Source organism: Paramisgurnus dabryanus, chromosome 9 (assembly GCF_030506205.2).
Source record: "Paramisgurnus dabryanus chromosome 9, PD_genome_1.1, whole genome shotgun sequence".
NCBI lineage: Eukaryota > Metazoa > Chordata > Actinopteri > Cypriniformes > Cobitidae > Paramisgurnus > Paramisgurnus dabryanus.
Genome location: NC_133345.1, coordinates 25,127,375 through 25,140,699, shown reverse-complemented (window position 1 = coordinate 25,140,699; position 13,325 = coordinate 25,127,375). Strand labels below are relative to the sequence as shown.

Below are 13,325 nucleotides of genomic sequence, written 5' to 3'. Positions count from 1 at the left end.
TATTTGACCTCAAACACGGTTTTCAGTGGATTGCTATGTGGCTCGTGGATACGCAGCACCACTCCTCTATACCACACTTCCGTTTTGTCATTTTCCTCATACAAATGCCGGATCCTCTTTCCCACCAGGTCAGGATATTGGTTTTCCACGGCCAAGCGGGCAGACTGCGCGGCAGAACGAAGAACCCATCTGCGCATCCGTTTTGAGTGATGTTTTTTGGAAACATAAGAACAGTTCTGGGGGTATGAACTACGCAATCGGTCTGTGTGGTGTCTTTTGTGCGAGGATGCTTCAGGTTTCTTTTTTCTGTAATGATCTCCGTTGACGGTTCTGAATCTCTCATGGCCACGCAAACCTCCCTGAGCCTCCAAAGTATCGGTGACGTTCTGGTAGTGAGTGACTCTGCCTCTGTGGCCCGCATTGAAAAAAACTTTCCTCAGCTTGAGGACCATGCCGGAGGAACTTTTGGATAAGCCCTGAGATTCTGCAGAGCTGGACCTGTTGCTCTGATATGACAGATATGATCTGCTCTCAGTCTCCTCGTCACTGCTCTCAGAAAAGTCATCAGAGGTCAAAGGTCGACGCCATGTAGCAATATCAAGAGTTTCATCTTCAATCTTTACCTCCACATGTCCTTCCCCCTCATTGAAAGCTACAGGAGATACTTCCCATTCTTCTGTCTCAAAGGTATTGACGATGGTCCATCTCTGTGGTTCCTCGACTAAGTCCTCCTCTTGTGATGAACTGGTCTCTTCTAAAAATCTCCTTTTAGAGGAAATCTTTACCCTGCCTTTCTTTGTCTTCAGGCAATATCTGTTTTCTAGGTTGTTCACACGTGGGGTTTCAGTTGAGGACTTGAGGTAGAATTTATCTGGGCTATTTACACGCATAGTGGAGTCATCTGAGCTGTCCGTACTCTCTCTCTTGCATGTTAAGTTGGTTTTTGCCCCTGTGAGAAACGGAAAGGGAGACTGAATTGTAATTCAGTATTATAATTTCTAAACTGACACAAGAGACACTTTCTTGCATTTTGTCACTATTCATTTTAATGGCAGCTCTTTTTTTATTTTCCCACAGTGACTTGAAGAGACACTCCACTTTTTTTGAAAATATTCTAATTTTCTAGCTCCCCTAGAGCGAAATATTACATTTTTACCATTTTTGGAATCCATTCAGCTGATCTCCGGGTCTGGGTGTACTACTTTTAGCATAGCTTAGCATAATCCATTGAATCTGATTATACCATTAGTATCACACTCAAAAATAACCAAAGAGTTTCGATATTTGTCCCCAATTAAAACTTGAATCTTCTGTAGTTACATGTACACTAAGACCCAACGGAAAATTAAAATTTGTGTTTTTTAGGCAGACATGGCTAGGAACTATACTCTAAATCTGGTGTAAAAATCAAGGACTTTGCTGCCGTAACATGGCTGCAAGAGGCGCAATGATATTACGCAGCAGCCGAAAATAGTCCCGTTAGTAACTTCCAATAGCAGGGGACTACTTTCAGGTACTGCGTAATATCATTGCGCCTCCTGCAGCCATGTTACGGCAGCAAAGTCCTTCCAGATCACTTTTTATTTGAAATACTCAAAGTCAAAATGATGTTTTATGCAAAAATGCCATTTTTCTGCAAAAAAAAAAAAACTTTAATAAAGTCTAAATAACACAGACAGAAATGGACTATAGTCTGAAAGATACTATCTGAAAGATTTAAAAAAAAAGTGTGAAAAACGTTACTGCAGTATATATGACACCTCCCACCCATCGGGTGAATGAATACCAACTTCCTTCCCCCTAGATTTATGCATCGGAAACTAAAAGATATCCCGAGCCTTAGCACTGTTCCGTTCTACCTTTTATCTGATAAGCAAACACCTGCAACAAAACTGCACCAGTAAGGAACTGACTGACACTGCAAGAGCACTTCAATGCCCTGTATTATCAATAAATCTAATTTAAAAGAAAGGTTGCCATTGAGCGTGAACATAGAAAAAATAAGTTTTCAAAGGAAAAGAAGGTACCTTGGCAATTTTTGGACACCATCTGTAGCAGTTGAATCTGCAAAAACAAATGTGTATCAAATCAAAATAAGTATGACAAAAATATGATTAAAATGTAAATAAAATAAAAAAAGTAAAAACATTAAAAAAGAGAAGTTACCAAAAGTATGTACTAAAGCTGATCCTAACATCAAATAAGAAAACAAAATGTATCATACGTTAAATAAATGTTCATCAAAGTGTACTTCATATAATTGTTGCATTTAAAAACAAGGACTAAACCTTTCCATATAAATATTAATCATTTAGCCAGAATCTGCCACACAGACAGAAATACTGGATGCAGGACACGTATACTTCTGCATAGTTCAAAAATGTGGAACTGAAATTTAAAGTTACTAAAAACAGCAACACACAAGTTTCACTTACATATTTATATTGCTAGTGCTTCACAAACTTAAAACGAGGTGGATTCCCGGACAGGGATTAGTTTATGCCAGGACTAGGCCTTAATTAAATTAGGATATTAAGTCATTTTTTTTTAAAGCATAATTTATAAACACTACTGGTGTACATCTTTAGACACAACACTCGCACTGATATATTTTAAGATATATTGTTTTTTATCAAGACAACACGAACATTTAAGTTAGTCTGGGACTAGGCTTAAGCCCCATCTAGGAAACCGCTCCAAAATGACTAATACAATAATGGATTAAATTATGAAATAAGCAGGTTTGAGAAAAGTCATCTTACTACATGACTGCACATCTCTTTGTTTCTTTATGAGAATACAACCAGAATATACAGGAAATTTGTATGCAGTAATTGCTGAATACAGTTGAGTAATAGTAGGAACCTGAAATCTCTCATAAGCCAAAATGAAATGATACCACAATTTCTAATTCTAATCTAATGACTTCAGTGTCCTCAAAAGAGTTTAGGATGTGTTCGGTGCCAAAAAAACACTTTAAACAGCCTTAAGCAAAACGGTACCATCATCACCATAGAATATGTAAATGAAGCCTCAAGGGGTTTTATGCAATTTAAAGGGATACTCTAGACAAATATCAAAATTACCTCATGATTTACTCACCCTCAAGCAATCCGAGATGCATGTCCATCATCTTTTAGATGAACGCATTTGGATTAATTTTAGTAAATGTCCTTGCTCTTCCAAGCTTTATAATGGTAGAAAACAGGGATCAACTTCTGATTTAACCCCCCCAAAAATGCATTTATCCTTCACAGATGTAATCCACACGGCTCCAATAGGTTAATAAAGGTCTACGTATGCACATGTTTGGGCTTTAAAGTCAGAAGTTGTTTCCTGATCCCATTTTTTCCCCATTATAAGCTTGGAAAAGCAAGGACATTTACTAAAATAGCTCCAAATGTGTTCATCTAAAACAGGAGTGGACATTCCTGGTCCTGGAGGGCCACTATCCTCCAAAGTTTAGCTCCAACCCTAATCAAACACACCTGAAAATCCCAATCAAAGGCTTCAGTATAAGTTGGAAATGACATTAAGGTGTGTTTGATTGGGGTTGGAGTTAACTTTGCAGGACAGTGGCCCTCAAGGACCAGGAATGCCCACCCCTGGTCTAAAAGATGATGGACAGGTGCATCTCGGATTGCTTGAGGGTGAGTAAATCATGGGGTCACTTTGATATTTGGCTGGAGTATCGCTTTCACAGTCCGAGTTGCAGTCCAGATATTTTCATAATGCGTTATTGTTCATGATCAAGAACTTAAGCTATTGCTAGAGATCCAGCACTCACCCAGGTACTTGCAGACACTGGCGTAGTAGAGGAGGTTAAGAACATCGGGGTAGATATCTGGCAGGTGTTTTAGGGACAAAAGCCTCCGAAGTTTCGAGGAAAAAGCTTTTCGGTGGAGTTGAGTCAGCTGTCTCTCTTCTGAAAGGGTGGTGGGTCTCAGCTCCACCCGATGTTCCTGCAGGACCTGGTCTATGAATGCGCCCTGAACCTGAGGAAACAGCACCTCTTTCACCACCAGCATGGGAATGAACACAGTACCGGCCCTCATGACATGAGGAAAGGGACATCTGTGACTTTCGATGTACGTTTGAAGCTGGAAGACAACCTTTTGAAGAGTCACCACCATCTCTTCGCTTTTTAGCCACACTTCCCTTATTTTCGACCCTATGAGGCAAGACACTCGCTGGGCTTTGCTTGAATGAGAGACCGATTCTCGAAGGTCCATTTTACATAACCAATCCCTGAGCTCTTGACATGGAGTACGAGTAACAAAGGTATACATAAGTCTACAGAGGGACTGGTGAAGCTCCATAAACTGATGACGGGCTTGTTTACTGCTTGCGGTAGGCTTTGCCTCTACAGGAGACTGAGGAAGCACAACAGGTTGGGACACTGGAGCTTTTAGGACCTCGGGGATGACTATCTTATAATTGGACAACTTAAGGCAATGAAGTGGGATTTTATCTAGGGAGAATTTAGTTAATGGAGGTTGAACTGGTGGGGTTGAGGGCAACGTAGGAACTGGATCAGATCCCACACCATTTTCCACAGGATGCTCTGTTTTACAGGCTGAAGATTCAGATTTTTCTTCTATGGGTGGATTGCTGTCCTCTTCCACATCACTTTTTATCACAATGTGGTCAGGCACAGAGCCAGATATGCTTGAGTCCAACTCCCCTTGCTCCTCTTTGACCGAACTGTGATTAATTTCCTCTATCACACAAACTTTCATATCCGACTGATAAGCAGTTTCATCTGGATCCGGTTTTTCCTTTTTGATCTTTACAATCTCGTCCACTCCACACAGACCGTTACTGTTAGCTGGTGAAGCTTCAGGTTTCGGGCTGAGGTCATTTTCACCTGAATTTGCTTCTATATCTCTACTTTGAATATTTGGCTCTTGCTTAAGCTGTGTAGCGTCAGCCTGTGGACTTTTTGAATTCCCTTGTGAGGGCAACATACCTGTGGCTTCAAAATAAATTTTATAAGGAGCTAAACTAAAAACTTTATTAATGACCGGCATTGGTGGAACAGATGGGGACTGAGGCTCATCTGGCTGCTCAGAGGCCGTTTCAGTCTTTTGCTTTTTACTCGATGCGTCAACTTCACTACCACTTTCGGTTTCGCCTCTGTTTCTTTTCTTAAGAAGCTCTTCATGGGATTTGGGAATATTGGTAAAATCTTTACAGCCATCCCCAACAAAGCCGGTTCCAGCCCCCTCAGACCTCTCTGTAGCTGTGCTATTAAGACGTCTGTAGTGACCCGGTGTGGGATGGAAAGCCCCGGGAGTTCCAGACTGTCTACAAAGTTCCCGAGGGGAGTCAGGTGTCTGCACCCTTCGTACAGAGAAATCAAGTGGTCGTTCAGATTGGTGCATGTGTATAGGTGAACACTGCTTCTCATGCAGTGATGTCTGGTTACTATTTAAACGCACTCCATACACAGGGTGTGTAGGAAATTTTGGTATCAGTGGATGGTGGGGAGGAACAACAGGGCAAGAAGTTGGCATATTGGTTACATGTTGCCGGGGGGAATGAAAGTGAGCCATGTGATGTTGCCGTGCATGATCATCTGTAACAACATTAGGATCTGCTCGATAAGCCTCCATTTGACTCTGAGGGTAGTAGACACTGGAACATGGAGGCATCTGTGTATATTTAGAAATGTGAGGACGATCCTGATATACTTTAGAGGAAACAGTATGATGTGTCAATGTCCTCGGGTCATAACCAGGCGAAAGACCTCTGTGTATTTGTAGGGGGACTGGGGCACGCTGACAGTACTCGGACGTGGAACCAATAAATGGATGTGTGGTGTTATAGGTATAGCTGCTATGGCTCGGTTCCATTAAAGGAAGCGATCGCCCAGGCCCATTTGATCTGATACCATGGTAACCCACAGTCTTTCCATCCTTTAATGGTATTCCCTCCGCACCACGCTCTAAATGCAAAACCCTCTGTTGTGCCAACGCCTCCTGGCCCTTTTTATGCAGGTATGCCAGGCGGTTAAAATGTGCAGCCCATTCGTCCTCATACACGCGAGGGGACATCCTATGCGGCCCGTGTTCATCGGCATATGTATGCCCCGCAGTGCATCCACGCTCAGTGCAGCAGGGGCTATGACCGTACACGGGTTTTGGAACGGCCAATCCAACACAGCCTTCCCCATCTGTGGAAGATATTCCCGATACTCTAATGTGACCCTTCGGAGCAGCCACCGGTGAGATGACCCCAGCAGCTCTGGGACTGTGATGTCTTGGACTGTTGACATAATAAGCCAACCTTTGCTTCGCAGCCAACTCTTGGGGTCCGACAGGGCGACCACCAGCATCCATAGAGAAAGATATATTTTCAGGCCTGTAAATGCCCTCGGTGGCTGATGGATGGATCCCTGGGCTTGATCCATTTCTTACACAAGTCTTAGGAGAGTCCCACAGACAATTCAAGTCAAGGGCATCTTGTCCATTGAGAGAGTAAGAGAAGTAGCCTCGGGGTATTGGTAGAGATTTGTCATGGGAATAATGTGACAAGCTATCTGCTTTCGGAAGACCCGGAGGGATTATGGTGCCAATGGCTCCTTCCATCTTACTTTGAACTAAAGGGTTGATTAAGCTCCGCCCCTGGTTGCTGCTCATCATGGACTCCCAGCTCTGGGTTTCACCCAGCTAAATCATAGCTATGAAAGAAAATGACAAATAAACAACATCAGTTAAGATTGCAATGGTTTGTTTCTTAATTACACGCTTTGCACCTTTGGAATATGAATGCTGCTGAGAGCGAGATGAATATTTTTTGTAAACAGTCACCCTGCTTCACCTCTGTGGTTATAAATCTAATCAGCAGTACCTTCCTTTCTGTGGTTTCCACAAAACACACCCCCTAACAAATTATTTTGACACAAATGTCAGGGTGGCACTTTTCTTCAAACATCAAAGAAATATGTGACCAGCAACCACAACAAGAAAAAACAGGCACACCTTTCTGCTTTTCAACAGGAGGTGCACCTTACTTTCTTTGCATGCAGGCGCATCTTGCACTTTTGTGGGTTAATAAGATGTAAACACAAAAATGTTAAATACACTTTGGGTTCACCTAGGAAAAATAGTTAAGATATATTACATATATGGGTTTATTTATTTATGGATTTTACCATTAACTGTTATTATTGTATTTTTAATTACAGCACATAATATATACAAATTTTAAAAAATTACTCAAAGATTTAGATTCCAGGTGCCAATATTAAAAGTTTATTGCTCAAGAAAACAAAGCTGCATGTCATCTAACAATCTCATTCATATATATAGCCCTTAATCTAGTTGGTAAACAATGATGTCATATGGTTTACAATTCTTTTGGCTCGTTTTCAAAGACCGACCACTTTATGGTGTATTTTCTCACATGCATGGTTTAAATACATGGTATGTTTTATATAAACACCGTAAAGATTACTAAACCACTGATCAATCACTTTGCATCACACAGTTTAGATTAATCTAGGACTAGGCCTTAGTTATATTAGGACAGTTAAGTAGTTTTTACAAACAAACCTTAAAATTAAGGCATGCATTTTAGTCTGGGACTGGGATAAGCCCCGTCCGGGAAACTGTCCCTATGAGGTAAAATTAATAAATAATAATGGGGGCGGGGACAATAAGGGCTACCAAAAAGAATAATAAAGTTGATATTTTGGCAAATGGAACCTTTCCAAGATTTCTTGAAGCATTGAGATATGATTTGCATAAATGGTGAATCAAGAGTTCAAGGCTGATACATTTCCTTGGCTTCTTATGCACATCACTCTCAAACTATTCTACAAAGACCTAGATATTCTAAATGACCTTTCATTCTGGAACATGTTTATAAAGAATACAGTAGTGTCTGTACAAGATAAAAGACGTCAAACAGGTGAACTTATTCCCTGAAGTGTACACGGAGGGTATAATGATGCTCACAGGAGAAAAACACGCGTGGGTTGAGAATGACAGTGAAGCTGGGACTTCAGTGGTTTATCAGTGGTGGAGAGATTCCCCTGGTGAAGCCACCCAGAGGTCTCAAACTGATGAAATAATCCTTGCCATCTTTCAGCATACTATGGCTGTGTGTAAAAACCTAGTGAACCACCTTTCTAGACGGCACCTTAAATAACCATTAGAGCAAAACTATTATAGCATTAGTGTTTTGATAAAGACCATAGATTAAAAAAAATTTACTTAAATATATATCTATATATAAAATAGTTTAACGCACACATTGCACACACTGACAAACTCAACGACTCTAATGCGTACGTGTGACATGCAAATTTATCCATGCAAATGTGTATTATGGGGAGAGACCATTTTGGACACGCTTTCGGATATTTTGGTAAACTTCCGTCAACATTTAACTCAACTAACCACTTTTATATGGCGAAACGAAAGTTCGAAACACCACAAAACCAGAGACTTTAAGAGGATATCTCGTAATCCACGTATTTTAAAAGACATGTTTTAAAAGTTTCCCGTACGACTTGATCATTATAAATTGCTGCAACTGATGACAAGCGGCAACTGATCTCACGTGGTCTCCATAACGCAGTAGCAAACTGCAAACTCGTGCCAAATACAAAAGTCAGCTTTAATCGACGCATTAAGCGTTCTCAATCAAAACAACGTCCATTCTCTACGTTAAATAGTAAATTCACTTTTTAAACATGGAACCAACCGATGAACTCACCTTATGCCCTGATTTTGGAGTCTGAATTCCCGTCCACATCAATCCATGTCAGCTGAAGCATCAAAAGTATGATCCGAAAGCTTGGGATGAAATACTGTACTGAAGAGCACTGAGCACACATACCACAAACACGAGGACCGCCGCTGTTTTAGGACTTATTTTCCGAAAGATTATTTGCTAGTGCCAGTCGAAGTATGTCGGTGGCAAAACATTTCTCCAATGAGAAGGCGACAATACACAGTGGGCGGGGCTTCATCATACAGGCGGCAGCTGTTAAACCATAACCGAGTGTGGTCAACGACTGTCTGCGGTGATCCGTTACTAATGCAGATGTGTTTATATTTATATGTAGTTCAAAATACACGCATAAAGTATAGAAATGATTGCAATTTAGCAAAAATTAACACATAAAGAGAAGTGTTTCTAGGTCAAATGGGAGAGCATTGCGTTATTAGCACAAAAGGTCACGAGTTCAAACCCCAAAAAACACACACTGTGTTCCTTCTTTATGACTTGTAATGCAATGTAGGTCGCTTTGAATCAAAGTTTTGTTTTGATTCGGTTAATATCACTATTATTGTAATTATCCAACTAATAAGATGTTAAGACGTGTTTTGTTTAATTTGATACATGATATATATATCATATAATTGACTGAATGCCCATATTGTCTCAGTAAAATACCATTTTATTAGATACATTTTTTTTGTAAGGACAATAACATTCTTGCAATAATATATTACATTTTAATTTGGGCTCACGCTTTTGGACGGCTGTTACATCTGTATTTCTGAGGAGGGGTTTATTCTTAAAAATAAAGGATCCTAAAATGACCTTTGTCTGGCTGTATGGTTTTGAAGTGGTATGGTTTTCCACATACTTTAAACAGATTTTTAAAAAGCTTCTTTGGAGAACCAAAAATTGCATTATTGTAAAGATCCCTATCTTGCACCCTTCTTTCGGAGTATATAGGCTATATGCTACATTGTGGGATATATGTCAAACTTTAAATTAAAATCTAAATCAGATTGAGCCACTATCTAGACTAGAACATGCATAGTAGACAGGAAATGTGGTTCATCATGTTTTACCTGCCCATTTGTGCATCTCTGAGTGGAACATCAACTGTGAGCCTGCGGTTGCTTGGTTAACTGAATAGCTTGTCTTATAATGAATGAAATAGGAAATGGCCCTTTACTAAGATAAACTGGACTCTTCTTTATATATATATATGTGCATATATATGTATGTATATGTATATGCACTTATACGCTTTCTTTATTTTTACTTAGTCAATGCATTTACACTTAGAGGCTGAGGGGAAAGTTTTGTTTTGGTTACCTATTGTGCACGCTCACACACCGTGCATGTAATCAATCACTAGAAAAATCAAAAAGTTTGCAGGGAACTAATCTTGTAACCATTAATGTCTGAATTTTTTATTATTTTGTAAATAATGGTGAAGTTTCATTTGCACCACAATTAGAAAGTCTACAAAATAATGATGGTGGACTTAGTGAGAAATTGCCAAAAATGAAAGTGTAAAACATCTGATAATGAGATCATTGGTTTGCAACTGTAAAAATGTGAGCTTTCAAAGGAATTCTCAGACAAACTGCAGGTGTTTCAACTTTATTGTTGTGAGCAATAAGGTTTGATTGTTGCCATCTAGAACTAAGAACATCTTAGCCTCTGAGCCCTGACATTCATTCAATATGTCTGTTTAGAGGAATGTAATACTTCCCTATTTGTCTGTCCTGAAACAGACGCAGATGTTTCAAGTTGTCATCATGCTTACTCTAACAAAATGTTAGGACAAAGATCATGTTGAGATAGACTCTTAAAACGGGATGCTTAAAAGGTAAAACAGATTACATTTTTTTTTAAAGAACAATTCAGTCATAATCTAAAGAACCTTTTTTTAAAACATAAAGGTTCTTTGGATGTTAAAGGTTCTTTAAAGAACCATTTAGCCAATAATAGTTCTTCTGTGGCATCACGAAGCACCTTAATTTTAAACAGAATGAAACTGCAAGACATAATAGAAGTAAAACAAGACAAAAGTCATTTTAAACAAGAGAAATCCATCATTCTTACACAATTAATTCAGAACATTATGAAACAGGAAACCAGTGAACAAGTTTAGGTCCCATGACCAGGAGAAGAAGATTCCTCAAACCAAATTGTCAGACACTTATGAATCAGCATACATCGGAGATGTTAATATTTGCCAAGACCTGCAACCACTCACGTTCCCCTTTACACACGTGATGATTGCACATACTGAACATTATGACCGACCCCATCCTTCCTGTTAAAACTCATAACAGAGCTGATAGGTAACCCAAACATTGCCAGTGGGAAGGATAATACCCTGTAGCTGTATACAATAAGGGTCCTCGCTTATCGTGATGTTGAAGCAGCTATAAAAAAGGATGAAATCCAGGGGCAAGATTAAACTTTTTAGATTGCATTAAGGGAAATTCTATTCTAATCTATTATTGCATGTACTTCTCTTATGCTGTGGTAAACTGAGGATCTACTAGACCACTACTAGACAATACACAGCGACAGTTCTGGGGTGCATTTGGTAACAAAATATTTTCTCAAGCATTTGGCCAAGATAAGAAACAGAAACATTGAAAAGATAAAGTTGCCCGTATTTATAACATTGTAGACTTTGTCTGAAACACCATTTATCTGTTTCAGATGTGATTGCACATGACCATGTATTTCACAGCACTATAAAGGAGTGCTGTATTGAGATAAATAGAAATGATTTACATATTCACTTCAAATGTATAAGATACACAGCTTTAGTTTTACAATGCAGTAATGTGGAAACTTTAACGTTTATATATGGAGCTCAATCTCAGAGATCACACATAATGATAATATACTGTACAAAGCTTCAATGCACAGCTGAGAATTTAAGTGTCTGCCAAATGCATAAAAGAAAAAACCTTTCAGAAGTCTTCAAGAATTGTTTCACAATACCTATCTCTCTAGGTGACCCCCCCTCATCCTTTCATTCTCATGGCCTTGGCCCCTCTTATCTATACGCTCGGCCTTTTCCTCCTTAAATTCTTTATAACAATAGCACAAAAACAACCAGCTTGCTTTTCTCTTCACCCATAATTTTAACAGAAACACTTTTCATAATCATGCACTTATATTTATTAACCATTATTACATCAAAAATAATAGTGAAGTACCTTGGTTACCTCATTTAACGCACATGGTTACTTCTCATTCCCGTGATTGCCTTATGCTGACTTAATAGCAGTTAATCCAGTCTGGGTTCGATTGTGATTTGTGGCTGCAAGACAACAGGCATTTCTGCAATTTGGTTTTGACACAACACAGATGGCAGAGATAAGTTACTTTAGCTGTTTATTGTAGCCAGTCTTCCTGCTGAAGTTAATGGTTGACCATAATTGGTATAGGAGTCCAGAACTGGGTCATCTGTTTATATTACTGTTGTGCTTGAGTGAACCATATTGTGCCTTACTAATGCAGCCACTATCTTAAAGATACCTGTGTTATAATTTTTGTTTGTTTTGGTGTCTGCGTTCTGATTATTATTGTTTGTCTATCCAAGAACAAGTTCATTTTGTTTTATTGTACTAAATCCACTATCTGTCAACTGTGACTAATTGTTTGCCCATTGAGATAGCAATTGCATGATCTAGATTGTATCCTCTGTAAGATTTTATGCTCCCCTAGGTGTAGCCTTTTCGTAAGAGCAGGGTCTCCGCAGAATTCCCAAAGTGTCAGGCGTTTCCAGTTACCATAGCATTGCATGTTACAGCCAACTGGCACATGTCAATAGTTCTTCATTTATTGTCTTGTGCATTCTCTCTATACAATAGAACATAAAAACAATGCTATTAGATTTGCATGAAAAAACATAATATGTTAATATATTCTGATTAGTGTAGAGTCATAACTAATGTGTCTTTTTGTGACTGGTGACATGTTTGACAACTTATTTCATTTAAATTACACACTGAAAAGTAAGAATTTTTCACATATTTACACATCCTCACATATTTATATTTACTGTCAGCTATGCACATAAAGGACAGTAATGGCATCTTTAGTGTTAAATGCTGTCTTCGTACAAGGAAGCAAACAAAAGCAAACAAAGAGCCAAGTAAAAGTCAATAACCGCAACGCTTATCAGGCAGATCAGAACTGAATTGTAAATGAAGATGGTAAAATAGACACAATGCTTAAAGGGGACAATTCACAAGACTTTTTTAAGATGTCAAATAAATCTTTGGTGTCCCTTTTGTGAAGTTTTAGCTCAAAATACCACATAGATCATTTATGATACCATGTTAAAATTGCCACTTTAGGTGTACGCAAACATGTCGTTTTTGGTTGTGTCCTTTTTAAAGCAAATAAGCTGATCTCTGGACTAAATGGCAGTGCCGTGGTTGGATAGTGCAGATTAAGGGGTGTTATTGTCCCCTTCTGACATCACAAGGGGAGCCAAATTTTAATGACCTATTTTTTCACATGCTTGCAGAAAATGGTTTATCAAAACTAAGTTACTGGGTTGATCTTTTTCACATTTTCTAGGTTGATATAAGCAC

General features: G+C 39.1%; 1 protein-coding gene across 1 annotated transcript; it reads right to left on the bottom strand.

The window, feature by feature from the left end:
- Positions 1 to 766: 766 nt before the first annotated feature.
- On the bottom strand, positions 767 to 9,025 carry c9h15orf39 (chromosome 9 C15orf39 homolog). Its single transcript, XM_065283272.2, has 4 exons — positions 8,725 to 9,025; positions 3,788 to 6,682; positions 2,028 to 2,064; positions 767 to 949 (listed from the first exon to the last, which is right to left on the bottom strand). Exons 2-4 carry the CDS (start codon positions 6,642 to 6,644, stop codon positions 898 to 900), a joined length of 2,946 nt encoding a protein of 981 aa, XP_065139344.1. The 5' UTR covers positions 6,645 to 6,682; positions 8,725 to 9,025; the 3' UTR covers positions 767 to 897.
- Positions 9,026 to 13,325: the final 4,300 nt, after the last annotated feature.